The 13,820-nt window shown below is 35.8% G+C and overlaps 3 protein-coding genes across 4 annotated transcripts; all 3 read left to right on the plus strand.

Annotated features, from left to right (window-relative positions):
* The first annotated feature begins 167 nt into the window (after positions 1-167).
* Positions 168-2,997, plus strand: LOC110618280 (transcription factor bHLH126). The gene is made up of 3 exons (XM_021761431.2): positions 168-625; positions 795-1,145; positions 1,256-2,997. Exons 1-3 carry the CDS (start codon positions 446-448, stop codon positions 1,343-1,345), a joined length of 621 nt encoding a protein of 206 aa, XP_021617123.1. The 5' UTR covers positions 168-445; the 3' UTR covers positions 1,346-2,997.
* Positions 2,998-4,536: 1,539 nt separating this feature from the next.
* On the plus strand, positions 4,537-6,170 carry LOC110618244 (PTI1-like tyrosine-protein kinase At3g15890). Of its 2 annotated transcripts, XM_043957843.1 has the most exons (5): positions 4,537-4,772; positions 4,848-4,992; positions 5,116-5,236; positions 5,318-5,378; positions 5,455-6,170. In XM_043957843.1, exons 1-5 carry the CDS (start codon positions 4,714-4,716, stop codon positions 6,053-6,055), a joined length of 987 nt encoding a protein of 328 aa, XP_043813778.1. In that variant the 5' UTR covers positions 4,537-4,713; the 3' UTR covers positions 6,056-6,170. The 2 variants fall into 2 exon arrangements, with proteins under 2 accessions (XP_043813778.1, XP_021617067.1); XM_021761375.2 differs by having other exon boundaries at positions 5,116-5,378.
* Positions 6,171-9,649: 3,479 nt separating this feature from the next.
* Positions 9,650-13,820, plus strand: LOC110617164. The gene is made up of 4 exons (XM_021759780.2): positions 9,650-11,176; positions 11,276-11,662; positions 11,747-11,794; positions 11,998-13,820. The coding sequence occupies exons 1-4, from the start codon at positions 10,096-10,098 to the stop codon at positions 13,443-13,445; spliced, it is 2,964 nt and encodes a 987-aa protein (XP_021615472.1). The 5' UTR covers positions 9,650-10,095; the 3' UTR covers positions 13,446-13,820.

Raw genomic sequence — 13,820 nt, forward strand, 5'->3', positions numbered from 1 at the left:
ATCCAAAACATCCATTCTTTAACAAACTTTATATAAATTAATGAGCCGTAAAATTGCAAACGACAAGGCGGTCCGGCCAATGTGAAAACGTTCTGTGTTGGAATTCCTCGAGTACTTTAGTGAGAATGGATTCTCAAATAAATAAAAAGAGTGAGAGTGTCCCACGGGCCTAGCTTTAGCCACGTTTTCTGTCACTCTGACTATAATGACATTGCAGAGGATCTTGGTATTATTGTCCTTTGAGGATTAGAGATCACAGTGTCAGCCAGCATATCCATCTCTTTTACTCAATTATTGCCTCACCTAATTTCGATTTTGCCTCTGTTCAATGTTTCCCTTCCAACAAATTATTGAATTTTAGCAGCAGATCCCTTGTAATCCCCACCAAGATATTGTCCAAAACGATCAATTCTCGGGTGGAGCTTCTAACAACCTTACCAAGTTAATGGGGGATGGCCAGCCTCAGCCTCCTGCAATATTAGCAAATTCAAACACTAAAAATGATGTTGGTTTTTCTTGCGATGACAAGAAGATCATTCGCAAGGAGATTGAACGGCAGAGAAGGCAACAAATGTCTACTCTTTGTGCATCGCTGCGATCCCTCCTCCCTCTTGAATCACTCAAGGTCAATAATAATAATGGCCCCTCTCTCTTTCTCTCGCTGTCTTTACTCTCTAAATTTACTAGAGCTGCTTAATTATATCAGACCCAAAAAGGAAAAATGAATTATATTTTGGATTGGTATTTTTGATTTACATAATTATGGTTTTAGGGTTTCGTTGATGGGGTTGCAGGGAAAGCGTGCAATATCTGATCACATAAATGAGGCTGCAAAATATATAAAAGACCTTCAGAATAACGTCCAAGAATTGAGTGTTACGAGAGATAAGCTCAAGCATCTGTTGAATTCGACTTCTCTTGATGACCAAGGGAATGAAATTAGTTCACTCGATAATTTGATGAACAATACTGTTACTGTCCTGTCTCGTGTGAGTGGAGTGGAGATTGTTGTAAGTTCTGAGTCCGGAGAAGGCAATTTTCTTCTATCAAGAGTGCTGGAAGCTGTTATAGAAGAAGGATTTGAAGTTGTTAGCTGCATTTCCACCAAAAGAGATGGAAGGTTATATAACACTATGCAGTGCCAGGTATTGATGCTCTTGCAACAATTTATTAAGATTTCTAGCGTTTTAGGCTTTTGGGTATGTGAAATTTGCTAAGTTGTTCTGGTCTTCACGTTTTGGGATTTCCCTTGCAGACTAGCCATCTCACTTGCATTGATGTAGCTGCACTGCAACAGAAACTGAATGATGTGATATTGTCATCGAGATTCATTTCTCGTTCATGAGTATTTATATCTGCACGCCTCAAGAGCTATGATGAACGCTAGAATTGGTTATATATGTATATATATGAACATGCAGTTGCAAACTGTTTGATGATGTCCTTCTGAGATATTCTTTTTGTAGAGTGTGAACTAAAAAGAATCTGATGTTGATTTCTATCGTTAACCATATCTTCGTGATATTCCTTAAGTAGTTTGCCTATTTTTGATTAAAAAAAAATAATCTATATGACATGAAATCCAGGGGATTGATGGGAATCACTGAGGAAAGGAAGAAGGCCACTCAGGTAATTTTATTAATAATTACTGCAATGCTGATGATGAGAATTACGAAGATAGTATTTCTAAATACTACTTCAGTCTTCATTTGGACATGTGTTGATTATGTGCTAGCTATTTTTAGTTTATTTTTATGATAAATTTAACATATTCTAACTAGTAAGAGAATTTGTGAAATAGTTGAAAAATGAAGTTCTAAATTCCTTTTGTTGAAAGCATGCATTTATAGAAGTTGATATATAATTATAAATATGTAAAATCAATAATAGCTATTTACTATATTTTAATAAATTTAATTAAGACAAATATATAATTACATCATCTTGCATAAGTACAGTAACTTTGAAGCATACATCATTCATACACATAACTGCTAAGCAACTCATTCTTATCTAACTATCATACTCGCTTATTCAGTATTCTTGACTACATAGTGATTTTTTCATACTTTTGTGTTGAAGCATAAACGATAGATTGAGTGTTATTGTAGCAAGGCAATGTTAGCAGTTATTACTGCAGGTTTTGATCACATGTTCTAGTTCAGGTTGTTATACTTTTGTGTTTTATTGCCTCTTCTTTTTGTAGTGATTTTGTTTTTTTTCCAGATTTTGTTATTTAACATGACTTATTTTAGATTGGATGTATTGAGTAGGTCTGCTGATCGAGCTTAGTTACAGGATTCATCATGTTGAGGATTTTCATGAATATTTTGATAAAATTATCACACTTATATATTTATAAAGTTGGTGGCTATAAATTTTCTTGGAGCTGTATTGCCCTTTGCATCTGTTAAAATGATGCAGCACAAAATCTGATTTTGATTTCTTTATCTTTTTTTTTTTTGTGGCACCCTATTTCTTGGTTTGTTTATCTTGAACTCATAGCAGTCTTTATGGCTTTTATTCTCTTGGGTAGGTTTTGTTTGCATTTTTCTAGGTTTTTTGTTTCACTTAGTGCATGATCTGACGTACGCTTGTTGTAGCTAGTTAGGCATGTTGTGGAAGTTGGCAATAGAGCAGCAAGAATTTTGTAGGCACAATGCGCGCGATAACACACAGAATATATAGTACGTACCAGGAAGACTATGATTTTCATGATTGTCATGTCTCCATCCAGAGCGAGTCGTAGACGAATTAGGGTTGGATCCATGCATATATATGGTGAAACAGAGAACTGTTTCTCCTAGTGTACAGTACACAAGAAAAATCCAACTCCTTCTTCTTCTTTTGCATATATCCGAGTAGGAATTGATTAACATATTTGCTTATAGGTCACCTGCGCTGTATTCCTATTATTCTATCTTTTTTATTTTTTCAAAATTTTGGATTGTGGAGGGTAGAATTCAATTTGTTAATTAAGTTCCAATAATAAATTCCTCTTAGATGTCTTTAAAATTTTTTTCATATTTAAATTTTAAAAAGCTACAGTACTATTTTTTTTTCATTAAATAATGAACAATATCCTATGATTCCCAAATTTTTATTTTACATACTACTGAAGAAGGAACCATATCTTTTTTTTTTTTTCTTCATTTCATAGAGAAATCTACAAATTAATTACTTAAACGAAATATTTTTAAATCCATTTATTATAAATAAAAAGCTTACATAAATGTAAGAAATTAAAGAGTATATTAAATGAAAATACAAAAACTTTTCATATTTCAACTTTCTGTAAGTTTTCCTGAAGAGAAAAATAAAGGAGTTTCTGTCAAGTGGCACGGGTGGCCCATCGTTAAGATTGGGTAATCGGATAGGCTTGAGGCCCCGATAGGGCAACAAAGAGATCCTGGAGCCCACAATATAACGCTGCTTGGAACTACGAAGATTTAGATAAGCATCTGCAAACGGCAACTGCCTGTTTAAATATACGATTTGAAATGCCAAAAATACTTAAGATTTTATAATGCTATCAATTAATTTAGTTTAAAAAATTATTTTGCCAACAGTAATATTAATAATAATAATAATAATATCAAAGAAATTTTTGATGATATGATTAATTTAATTTGTATTTTGGATTTTTTTAGAAATGTTTTTTATAGAAAATATTTTTTAATAAAATGACTTTTGTCTTGTTTAATTTTAATTTTTAAAAAATAAAATATATTAACAAATTTATAAGTTTTTCTAGATTTGATAATTTAGTTATAATTTTTGAAATTGATTGTAATTTTATCAAATTGATTAATTTAATTAAAATGATATTTTATAAAATTTAAAACAACTCTTTGGAGAGATCAAAGCTTTAATTAAAATACTTACTTTTAATTGTCATAATTAAATGATTTAATTAAAACGTAAATACGTAAAAGAAAAATAAAATTTTAATAAAAAATAAATTATTCTGAGCATCAAATCATATGAACTTTGAATTGGCAACTTCCCATCAAGCTTATTAGATAGTAGGAGTAAAATAGAATTTAAAATGTCCAATTTTCCTCTCCTTCATTGGATCATGAAAGAGAGAACAAATATTTTTAAAAGAAATTTTGGACAGCTTACCAATTGTCTTTGATATATGACCTTTATTTAGCCAATCCACATCTAAATTTTTAAAGCCCAGAGGCAATTGATCCTTCGTCACTTTCCTACACTAAACAAAACTTCTTTAAACCTTTGTTAATTATTCGTCATAGCTGCACTACTAATTCATCAGAATTTTCAAAGGAATAAGTAATAATTTAATATCATTACATTTCGAATGGGGAAGCAGGTTTACGCATACTAACAACCACTAAATTACATCCACGTTATGACCACGTAAGCAAGAGGCTCCTTCTTGTATTTTTTTTTTTTTTTTTAAATATTTTTTGATGTGATTATTATAAGTTTAAATATATTTTATTATCTGAATTATTATTATTAAGTTAAATACGTAACCTAATATTTAATAATGATGGTTAAACTCTCAACAATCTTATACCACTAGGCACCAGCCAAGCTCTGCTTGACTTCCTAGGCCGCATTTTGTCTTCACCATAAGACTTCTTCCTTTTGTGCTTCTTGTTTTCTCCAATTTCGATCGCTCTTTCGATTTTCCCACTTGTAATTTAATTTGGGTTCACATCTGCCAATTTTCTTGCACAAGAAATGATTTTGAAATGCCTCTGCTGCGGCTTTCCCAGGGAAACTCAACCCAAGATGATCAGGTATGCCACACTATATTCATCAATTAATTAATACTTCATGCTTTGAATTTTTTACCCTTAAATCCTTATTTTCAGTGCAAGTAACGAGACAGATTATCCCTGGGAAAGATACACTCTCAAGGAGCTTTTGCATGCAACGAACAACTTTCATAATGATAACAAGATTGGCGAAGGTGGATTTGGAAGCGTTTACTGGGGTCGAACAAGTAAAGGAATTGAGGCAATCATGTTCATCTCTTCTTCTCTCTCTCATTGATTTTTTAACAATTTTGAAGCAAACAAAATCTTTAATATATAGCTATATAATTAAGCAGCTTATGTGAATTTGAAATTGCTGTCGCAGATAGCAGTAAAACGACTGAAGGCGATGAGTGCAAAGGCGGAGATGGAATTTGCAGTAGAAGTGGAGATACTTGGGAGGGTGAGGCATAAGAATTTGTTAGGTTTAAGAGGATTCTATGCAGGTGGGGATGAAAGGCTTATAGTCTATGATTATATGCCTAATCATAGCTTGATCACTCATTTACATGGCCAACTCGCTTCAGATTGTTTGCTGGATTGGACTCGGAGAATGAACATAGCCATTGGATCTGCTGAAGGATTGGCGTAAGTAATCTTAATTAATTCCTACAAACAAAACAATTTATATCAAACAGATTGTTTATTGATTCCAGCTACTTAGGTATTTGCACCACAAGGCCAATCCTCATATAATACACAGAGATATAAAGGCCAGCAACGTTCTCCTAGATAAAGAATTCCAAGCAAAAGTTGCAGATTTTGGATTTGCAAAGCTGATACCAGATGGGGTTACTCATTTGACCACTAGGGTAAAAGGAACTTTAGGATACCTGGCTCCAGAATATGCTATGTGGGGGAAAGTTTCTGAAAGCTGTGATGTTTATAGTTTTGGAATTTTGCTCTTAGAAATAATTAGTTCGAAAAAACCATTAGAGAAACTTCGAGGAGGAGGAAAGCGAGACATTGTTCAATGGGTCACTCCATATATTCAAAAGGGTGCATTTGATCACATTGTTGACCCTAGATTGAAGGGCAAATTTGATCGAACTCAGCTCAAATCGACGATTATGGTGGCAATAAGATGCACAGACGGTAACCCAGAGAATAGGCCGAACATGATGGAGGTGGTAGATTGGCTCAAGGGTGGGCTGAAGAGAAGGACAAAAGAGGTATCCTATGTAGAAGACAAGGTCGATGAAGACGACCAGAATGATACCGATTATGAAGAAATTTTTGAAGTGGAAAATTTCAACATGAAATAATAGCTAGACAATATTTAAAATTAAATGTTATTTATTCAATGGAATCTTCAATTTATTATTGTCGGCTATTGTTCAAGTGATGTAAATAAAGAAATTGAAAGACTTTTTTTTTTTCTTTTTTGAAGTTCTCCATTTGTTTTTATTTATAATTTATTAGGAACTTTAGCTCTTACAAGCAACATATAAAAGACATTGTCAAAAGCTAAAATGGGCCTTTGCTAATGGTTTTTATTTGAAGAAAATAAAAATACATAGTTTAAATTTGACATTGACATAAAAATTAACTGGCAAATTGATGCCAATCGGTTTAGAGCAAGATGAACCTCCAGAGTAACATCGACCATTTTCCATCTTGTAGATTAATTTTAGTGGGCAGAATAGCTTTTTGTCCTTTCCAAAGAAAGTTCTTCATCTTGGTGGAATACATACCTTCCATATTTTTTTTCACATTGCCCACTGTCAATATTGAAAAGGTTATTGTTAGAAGAAGTGAACCGGATGTGCTAGCCCAAAATAACAGTGTAGTTAGTATTCAGATTTGGAAATTGCCAAGTGCTATGTTTCTGAAAATTTAATTATCATTATTTTATGTTCAACATAAACTGGGACAAAATAATTTTGTTCCAGCTACTATACAAAACACATTGGACAATGGAGTCCAAAATTCAGAAGAAAGTTGTTTGTATAGCCAGAATATTACAAAGCAACAGCCTTTAGCTTCTCAAATCCCAAAGTGCATTTCTTTTATTAAAAAGAAAAAAAAAAAAACCTAGGTGTCGTAGGTGTGTAATTAGCTTTAGTTATGAGGACTCCCTACGAATTGGGGAGGCTTCCTTTAATTTGATTGGTAAACGGAAGGACTTGACAGGACAAACGTGCATGCATGTTTATGTATTATAATCTCTGATCACAGTCATAAAAAGCAATGCAATTATCCGTTGAAGGGTAAAACGATAACGGTAGTAGAAGCCATTTGCATTTTCATTGGCAAACAAAGAAAGAAAAGGGGCTTAGTTGGACCTAGCTGAAAAGGAAATCAGCCGGCCTAACTGTTATATATGTCTAGGGTTTTCAAGTTTGAGCCCCCCCCGTAGAGTCCACGCTATTTAATTACTTTACATTTTGTGTTTCAACGGCTAATGGTTTGTTTTTGTTGTAAAAAAATTATTTAAAAGAGAAGAAAAGTGTGGTCAATGGGAAGGAGTTGCATGGGCATGATGGTCCAGCTTCATAGTTGCAGCCTTATTGCAGGTTCACAAGGAAATTAGGTGAGAGGAGAGTGGATCAATGCCATGCCATGACATGAATGGCAATCACGAGAAGCATATTACATCAAAGGATCAAAAAACACTAACTACCTCACTCTATACTCTCTTCTACTGAAAATGATGTTACTTGTCAGAGATTATTATATTTACAGACACATATATATCAGCAATTCTTTCTTCTAAAAATACAGAAATAAGACTACTTGAGGAAGAAAGTTTGTGGAAACTGACAAAAAAAAAATTAAAATACTTAAATTGGCCATTTCAATTATATATATAAATAAATTGAAATTTAATGTGTAGGGAGTAGGGAGCTATGATCAGTTGAATTAGTTAAATTTTTGCCACAAAACAAGACAGCAAATATTGGTGGGCCTGTTTTTGAAAAAAATAAGAAAGGAATGAAGAGACATATGTGGGCCGGAAAGCGGCAACGGCCGAAATAAAAAATCTCAATTATAGTGAAGTAGCCGGCGACTATTGCTTTAACCCAATTAAATTTCTTCTTTAAAGAGACGCCTGACTTGTTACAGTAATTTCATTATCAAATATATCAAGAAATTTCTAAAATCGTCCTTAAAATTATAAAATCTCGTATTTGAGTGTTGGAAATTAGATGCGACAATTGAAATGTTGAAGATTTTTTCATAATAAAGCAAGCAAGTTAGTACAATATATATATTTTTTTACTTAATATCTAGCATCTGAAAAAAAAATAAAATTATGCAAAGAAAAGGATTTTGCTTTTGATATATGTATTTGATGAAATTATATTTATATAAATTGAATGAAAGGCTAACAAAAAAATTACTAATTTTTATTAAAGGTCGTGAAATTTTATTTATGCACAGTTTACTTGAAATATTCAGCCATGTGGAGTCTGTTTAGAGTTCAAAAAAGTATTTTTTAGAAAAATATTAGTTTACATGTTGTTGAAAAAAAATAGTTTGAACAAAATAATAGCTTAATTTTCTTTTGACAATAAAATATTCTTGTTGAATAAATTTTTAAATAGTCCAAATATAAAAAAAATGCATCAAATATATATTTTTTTATTAAATAAACAGAGTTTAAAATTATATTTTTTTTTAAAAAAATGTATTTTATAGTTCATTGAAAACATTTAAAACTAAATGGCAAAATATATTTAGTACTTAGAGAAATTTTTAAATAGATTTAATTTATTATGGACTAAAAAATAATAAAATAACTTTTCTAAACTGTTTTTTTTTTTAATATTTAAAATGGTGCCTTTTTTAAAATGTTTTTTTTTTTTTAAACCTTCAAATTCAATATCAAACGGGCATAAAAAAAATTTACATAAGGCTGGCGCCATGAGAAGAAGAAAAAACACAAAATATGTATATTTAATAAAAAAAATAGCAGATATCGCAGAATCAATGTTGGAGCAAGAAATTGAAGAAAGAAAGAGCACAGAGTGAATGAACATGGAGAGACAAAAAGGACGAGAGAGGAAGGGAATAGGGGAGAAGCTACGGGCGAAAAGTTGACTGAGAGATACAGAGGGCGTTGTCTTTTTAGCAAACGCTGCTCTTAAATCTTAATACTGGGTTGGTCAGTCAGTATTCAGTAATTGAAATTCTACTCTGTGAGCCGCCCTACATGTCTTTCTTTCATAGCTTTTACAGACATAAAAACCTCTCTCTCTCTCTCTTTCTCCTTTCTATGGACACTTTCCTTTTACGAGTTTCATGTCCCATTAATTGTTTACACCTACGGCAATGGCATTGCCATGCATCTTTTTTTTATTACACAAAATCAAGCATGCACCCAACCAAATATAATGATGTATGTATGGGCAATGTGATGAGTTGGGTTGCTGGAAAGCTGGCTTCTTACTCAGATTGGATGTGTTGTACCTCTATGCAGGCTCTTTCAATGGCTGTAGAGATAGAATACTAGTCTTTTGAAACTTCCGTTAGATAAAAATAAAATTTTATGTAGAAAACTAAGTAATTAATTTTATTTTGTAGGTCAAAGCTTAAGAAATAAATGGAAAGAGGAAGCAAATTGAAAAAGGGAAAGAGGAAGCAAATGAAAGAAACAAAATAGGGGAAAAACAAGGCACTAAGGCAAGGCGGGGAGCCATTGATTCGATGCGTCCACATCCTACACTCTGCGGCCAAAGTACGCTGCTGCTGCTGCTCTCTTTCACACGCACACTCACAGTTTCCACTCACTCCCTCACTCGTCGCGGGGACTCTCTTCTTCTTTTTCTCTCTTCCCAAACACAATTAAATAACTGTCCTAAAATAAGAGAAATATATTAGTAATTATTTCTTTTAGGGCCGCTCTTCTCAGTCCAAAGTACAATCATGACCTTTTCTCTAATCATAATCATGCAGTTGTATTCCTTTTTATCAGTCTCTCTCTGTCTCCATTACTTGTCCAAATCAAACATCAACTTACTAATCTCTGTTGCATTAACTGATTAATAATCAACTGAAGGGTCTTATTCGTGGCAGTTCCACAATCTCGTCTTTTTCTGTTCTTTCCTTTGATGTTGCTTTTAGCTTGCTATCATTTCCCACTCTTATTTTCTGACTCTTTAACCTTTTAAAGATTGCTTTCAAGTAACAAATCCCACCAGAGGGAGATTTCGCAATAAAACAAACATCGGACCAAGTTCTACAACTTTTTAACCAAGTTAGTTCTATGACAACGGCGCTTGTTCTTCTCGTTCTGGTTTCGGCCTAAAGCCCTTTGCTTCTCTCTTAGCGATCGAATTCCTTTTCTTTGGGCCCATTTCAGATGGGTGAAAACGAAGGAGAAACGGCCAAGAAGCAAACCCAACAATCACAGCAGCAGCAGCTTTCATCTTCTCCAAAAGACCCTCTTGAGGAAACACCAGAAACGAGACCACAGCATCACCAACAGCCACCGTCGTCTCTTGTCGTCACTGCAGCTCCTTTTATCTCTACTCTTTATGTTCCAATCGGCGCAACTTCCTCTGCTTTTGACCAACAATTTGAGACTGTGACCCCCAAGAGACCCAGATATGCTACTGCACAATGGAAAATATTACCATCTCCACCCCAACAACAACAACAAACACAGACCGCGATGGCTACTATTGCCACCCACGAATCAAGCCCATCACCATCAGCAAATCCCACTTCCACCACCAACCCTCACACCCAACAACTTCACACTACAGCTGCCTCCTCCTCGGACACGGCGTCGTCTCCCCCACACTCTCCCCTCGCTTCTCTCTCCGCAGCTTCTGGTCACGAGACAACCAAAACGGAAGGACAACAACCCCACCACCAGTTCAGAAAAGGCAAGTATGTGAGCCCAATTTGGAAACCAAATGAGATGTTATGGTTAGCCAGAGCTTGGCGAGTCCAATACCAAGGTGGTTATGATGCCTCTGGTTCATCTTCAAGAACTGAGCACCCAGATATTGGTCAAACCACCGGCGGTGAAGTCACAGTCCAGTCAACGAGGGGGAAAACGAGAGCTGATAAAGATAGAGAGGTGGCAGATTTCTTACAAAGGCATGGGGTAAATAGAGATGCAAAAACAGCGGGTACAAAATGGGATAACATGTTGGGCGAGTTTAGAAAGGTATATGAGTGGGAGAGAGGCGGTGAGAGAGATCAAGTAGGAAAGAGTTATTTTAGACTTTCTCCTCATGAAAGGAAGCAATATAGATTGCCTGCTTCTTTTGACGAGGAAGTGTTTGAAGAGTTGTCCCAATATATGGGTTCTCGCATGAGAACTTCGAGCAGAGCTGCCATCGGTACCGCTGATGATGGTAGGTCTGCTCTTGCTGGTGCAAGAAGCCTTCCTCTCCCCCCTCTTTTCAAAGAAGATGACTACTCCGTCTCAGGTAGGCACACTACATGTATTAGTCAATAACAAAGTTCCATGTTTTTCTATTTCTTTCACTTGTTTTTTTCAAGGAATGCAACTCTATATTGTCATGCAGCAAGGACAAAACAAGTCATGCCCAGTGGAAGTGAAGCTTACTTTCAGAGTAGTAGAGGGAGTCTACTAGGGTTTGAATCTTCGATGGACGTGGCTGCTGGTGCTGCTTCATCATCAAAGGAGCTTCGTAGAATTGGTAAAATAAGAATGACATGGGAAGAATCAGTAAATTTATGGGCTGAAGAAGGGGAACATAGAGGGAGAGTGAGGATTCAAGGATCAAGCTTTTTGAATGCAGATGAGCTTACATTCTTTGACGATTCGATGGTAGCTTGCACCATGGAAATCTTCGAAGATGGACCTCTAAAAGGTTTCTCAGTTGATGGATTCGTTCCTGGCCAACAAGTGAAAGTGTTTGGCAGAAGAAAGTCTTCTGCTTCAGCTTCTGGTACAAATACCTTCTCTTAACATGTGCATTTTCAAACAGCAGCCTAGGAATCCAACATCTCACAGTTTTTTCTATTTGGACTAGGTTTCGTTGAAAGAGTTCCGCCTCCGTCCATTGAACCTCCAGTAAGATGTGAGTCCAGTGATTTATTGTTATCCAACACTGAGCTTATGGTTTTTTATTCCTTGCGAACTTTTCAATTTACATTTCTTCATTTTTAAATATTTTTTGTACATGGGAAATTATTGTAAGGTTAGCTACTTGCAATACAGTTTTCATTTATGAGATCGATGTATATGCATGTTCTTATGTTAAAATGCTAACTGTATCAACAGCGATTCCAGCGTGGGATTTTCAAGACCCAACTGAATATTACGTGGGCTGTCTTCGAGTTCCACCAACAGCACTTCCAAACTTGTTTGAACTCTCATGGTATTTACAGGAGCCACCACCCGAAGAACTACGCTTCCCACTAAGGAAAGATGTTTATAGAGATTTGCCACAAGGCAAAGAACAGTTCTTCACTACTGCTTCTGAATTGTTAGATTGTAGAGGCATCGCGTTTGATATCTTGAGCTCAGTTATCCGAACTAACCCTAGCATCAGTGGTGCCACTGCTGCGAGTAGAGACTCTTATATTGGCATTTGGGATGATTGCATTAATAGGGTTGTGTCGAAATTTTGTTCTGTTGAAGTGGTTATAGTTAGAAAAGCATCTTCTTCTTCTCCATCGTTGGTGGATACGTTGCAGGACCAGTGGCCAAACGTTACAGGATTTGTTAGAAACTTTTGTTTGTGGAGAGGAGAGGAAGCTGACCAGTTGAGAGAAGGGCAGGCTGATCCCTCTTCTACCATAGTAGAGAAGCTTTTATGGACATATATGGACATCCCGTATATTCTGGGCTACTATGCAGTTGGCTACTCGGTAACATTTTGTGCATTGTATCGATCACAAGATCGAATAATCCGAACCGATCTCTGTGCTGTAGACCTATCTTCGCCGGTGGAGAGATTAAAAGCCCTTGTGCCATGTTACAGAATAGCTGGGTTATTGCCATTGTTAGCTGAACGCTGCTTCAACAACATCAATAATGGAGGAACTTTTAAGCAGTTAACCTTCAGTGATTTTGAAAGAGTGGACGCGGGTGATGGAAACATTATTGAAATGACACCCAACACAGTTACAAGATTCTTCCCCAGCAAGAGAAAATGGGCAGCAGTCAAAGAAATATATGATTATCTTGACCAGAGAATCCCACACGCAGAATTTATATTCCGATCACTGGAAAAAGATTTGGCATTGGTGTTTAAACCTCGAGGTGTGAAATTTAAGCCGATAAACTGTGAGCAACTGGTAGAGGCTCTAAAATACGTGACCAAAGCCTTGGTAGCTCTGCATGATTTATCTTTCATGCACAGGGACCTGAGTTGGGACAAGGTAATGAGGAGGACGGACAGAGAAAATGAGTGGTTTGTATGCGGATTCGATGAGGCGGTGGGTGCCCCTCAGTTATACCCACATGGAATAGTGGAAGCACGTGGGAGACACGCTCCGGAGATGGGAAGGGGATTGCATGGGGTGAAAGTAGACGTGTGGGGCGTAGGTAACTTGGTGAAGACGTGTGGATTGGGTCCGAATACTGTGCCAAAGATGCTTAGAGAGTTGCAAAATAGGTGCCTAGACCAGAACCCAGAGCAGAGACCCACTGCCGCCGATTGCTATCACCACCTGTTGCAAGTGCAGTCATCACTGCAATCATCCTCCTCAGGGGGGCCCTATTGAATTGACAGATGTAAAGCATATGCGGTTGTTTGGGCTTGTTTTGTGACTTTTAATAGTGGGCTGTATAGGATGTTAATTTACAGGGTGGTGGAGAAGATTGTTATGGGGGCAGATTTTGATACCTTAAAAATTCAATTGAGAAGGTTAAATTTGTTTTCTAGAGAAAAATGGCGGCTGCTACTGCTGCAGGGCGGCTCATGGGTTGCAACAGTTGGTTCCTTTCTGTCTAATCAAGTCTCAGATTTTCCTATTTCATTTCATTTAATTGTTGCAGTATCTTTCTGTGTTTTGATGTTTTTTTTTTCTTTCCTTGATCTGTGGTCTGTGTAATCTGGACGAGTTTTCCTTTGTGATGAATTTTGATCTCAATTTGTT

The sequence above is a fragment of the Manihot esculenta genome, chromosome 6 (genome assembly GCF_001659605.2).
Source record: "Manihot esculenta cultivar AM560-2 chromosome 6, M.esculenta_v8, whole genome shotgun sequence".
NCBI lineage: Eukaryota > Viridiplantae > Streptophyta > Magnoliopsida > Malpighiales > Euphorbiaceae > Manihot > Manihot esculenta.

Bases quoted from the DNA above. Each gene is read 5' to 3' on its own strand.
- LOC110618280 (XM_021761431.2), top strand. From the start codon at position 446: ATGGGGGATGGCCAGCCTCAGCCTCCTGCAATATTAGCAAATTCAAAC. The intron at 626-794 runs GTCAATAATAAT...ATGGGGTTGCAG, and splicing joins TCCCTCTTGAATCACTCAAG to GGAAAGCGTGCAATATCTGA. The intron at 1,146-1,255 runs GTATTGATGCTC...TTTCCCTTGCAG, and splicing joins ATAACACTATGCAGTGCCAG to ACTAGCCATCTCACTTGCAT.
- LOC110618244 (XM_021761375.2), top strand. From the start codon at position 4,714: ATGATTTTGAAATGCCTCTGCTGCGGCTTTCCCAGGGAAACTCAACCC. The intron at 4,993-5,115 runs GCAATCATGTTC...TTGCTGTCGCAG, and splicing joins GAACAAGTAAAGGAATTGAG to ATAGCAGTAAAACGACTGAA. The intron at 5,379-5,454 runs GTAAGTAATCTT...CCAGCTACTTAG, and splicing joins GGATCTGCTGAAGGATTGGC to GTATTTGCACCACAAGGCCA.
- LOC110617164 (XM_021759780.2), top strand. From the start codon at position 10,096: ATGGGTGAAAACGAAGGAGAAACGGCCAAGAAGCAAACCCAACAATCA. The intron at 11,177-11,275 runs GTAGGCACACTA...ATTGTCATGCAG, and splicing joins AGATGACTACTCCGTCTCAG to CAAGGACAAAACAAGTCATG. The intron at 11,663-11,746 runs GTACAAATACCT...TATTTGGACTAG, and splicing joins GTCTTCTGCTTCAGCTTCTG to GTTTCGTTGAAAGAGTTCCG.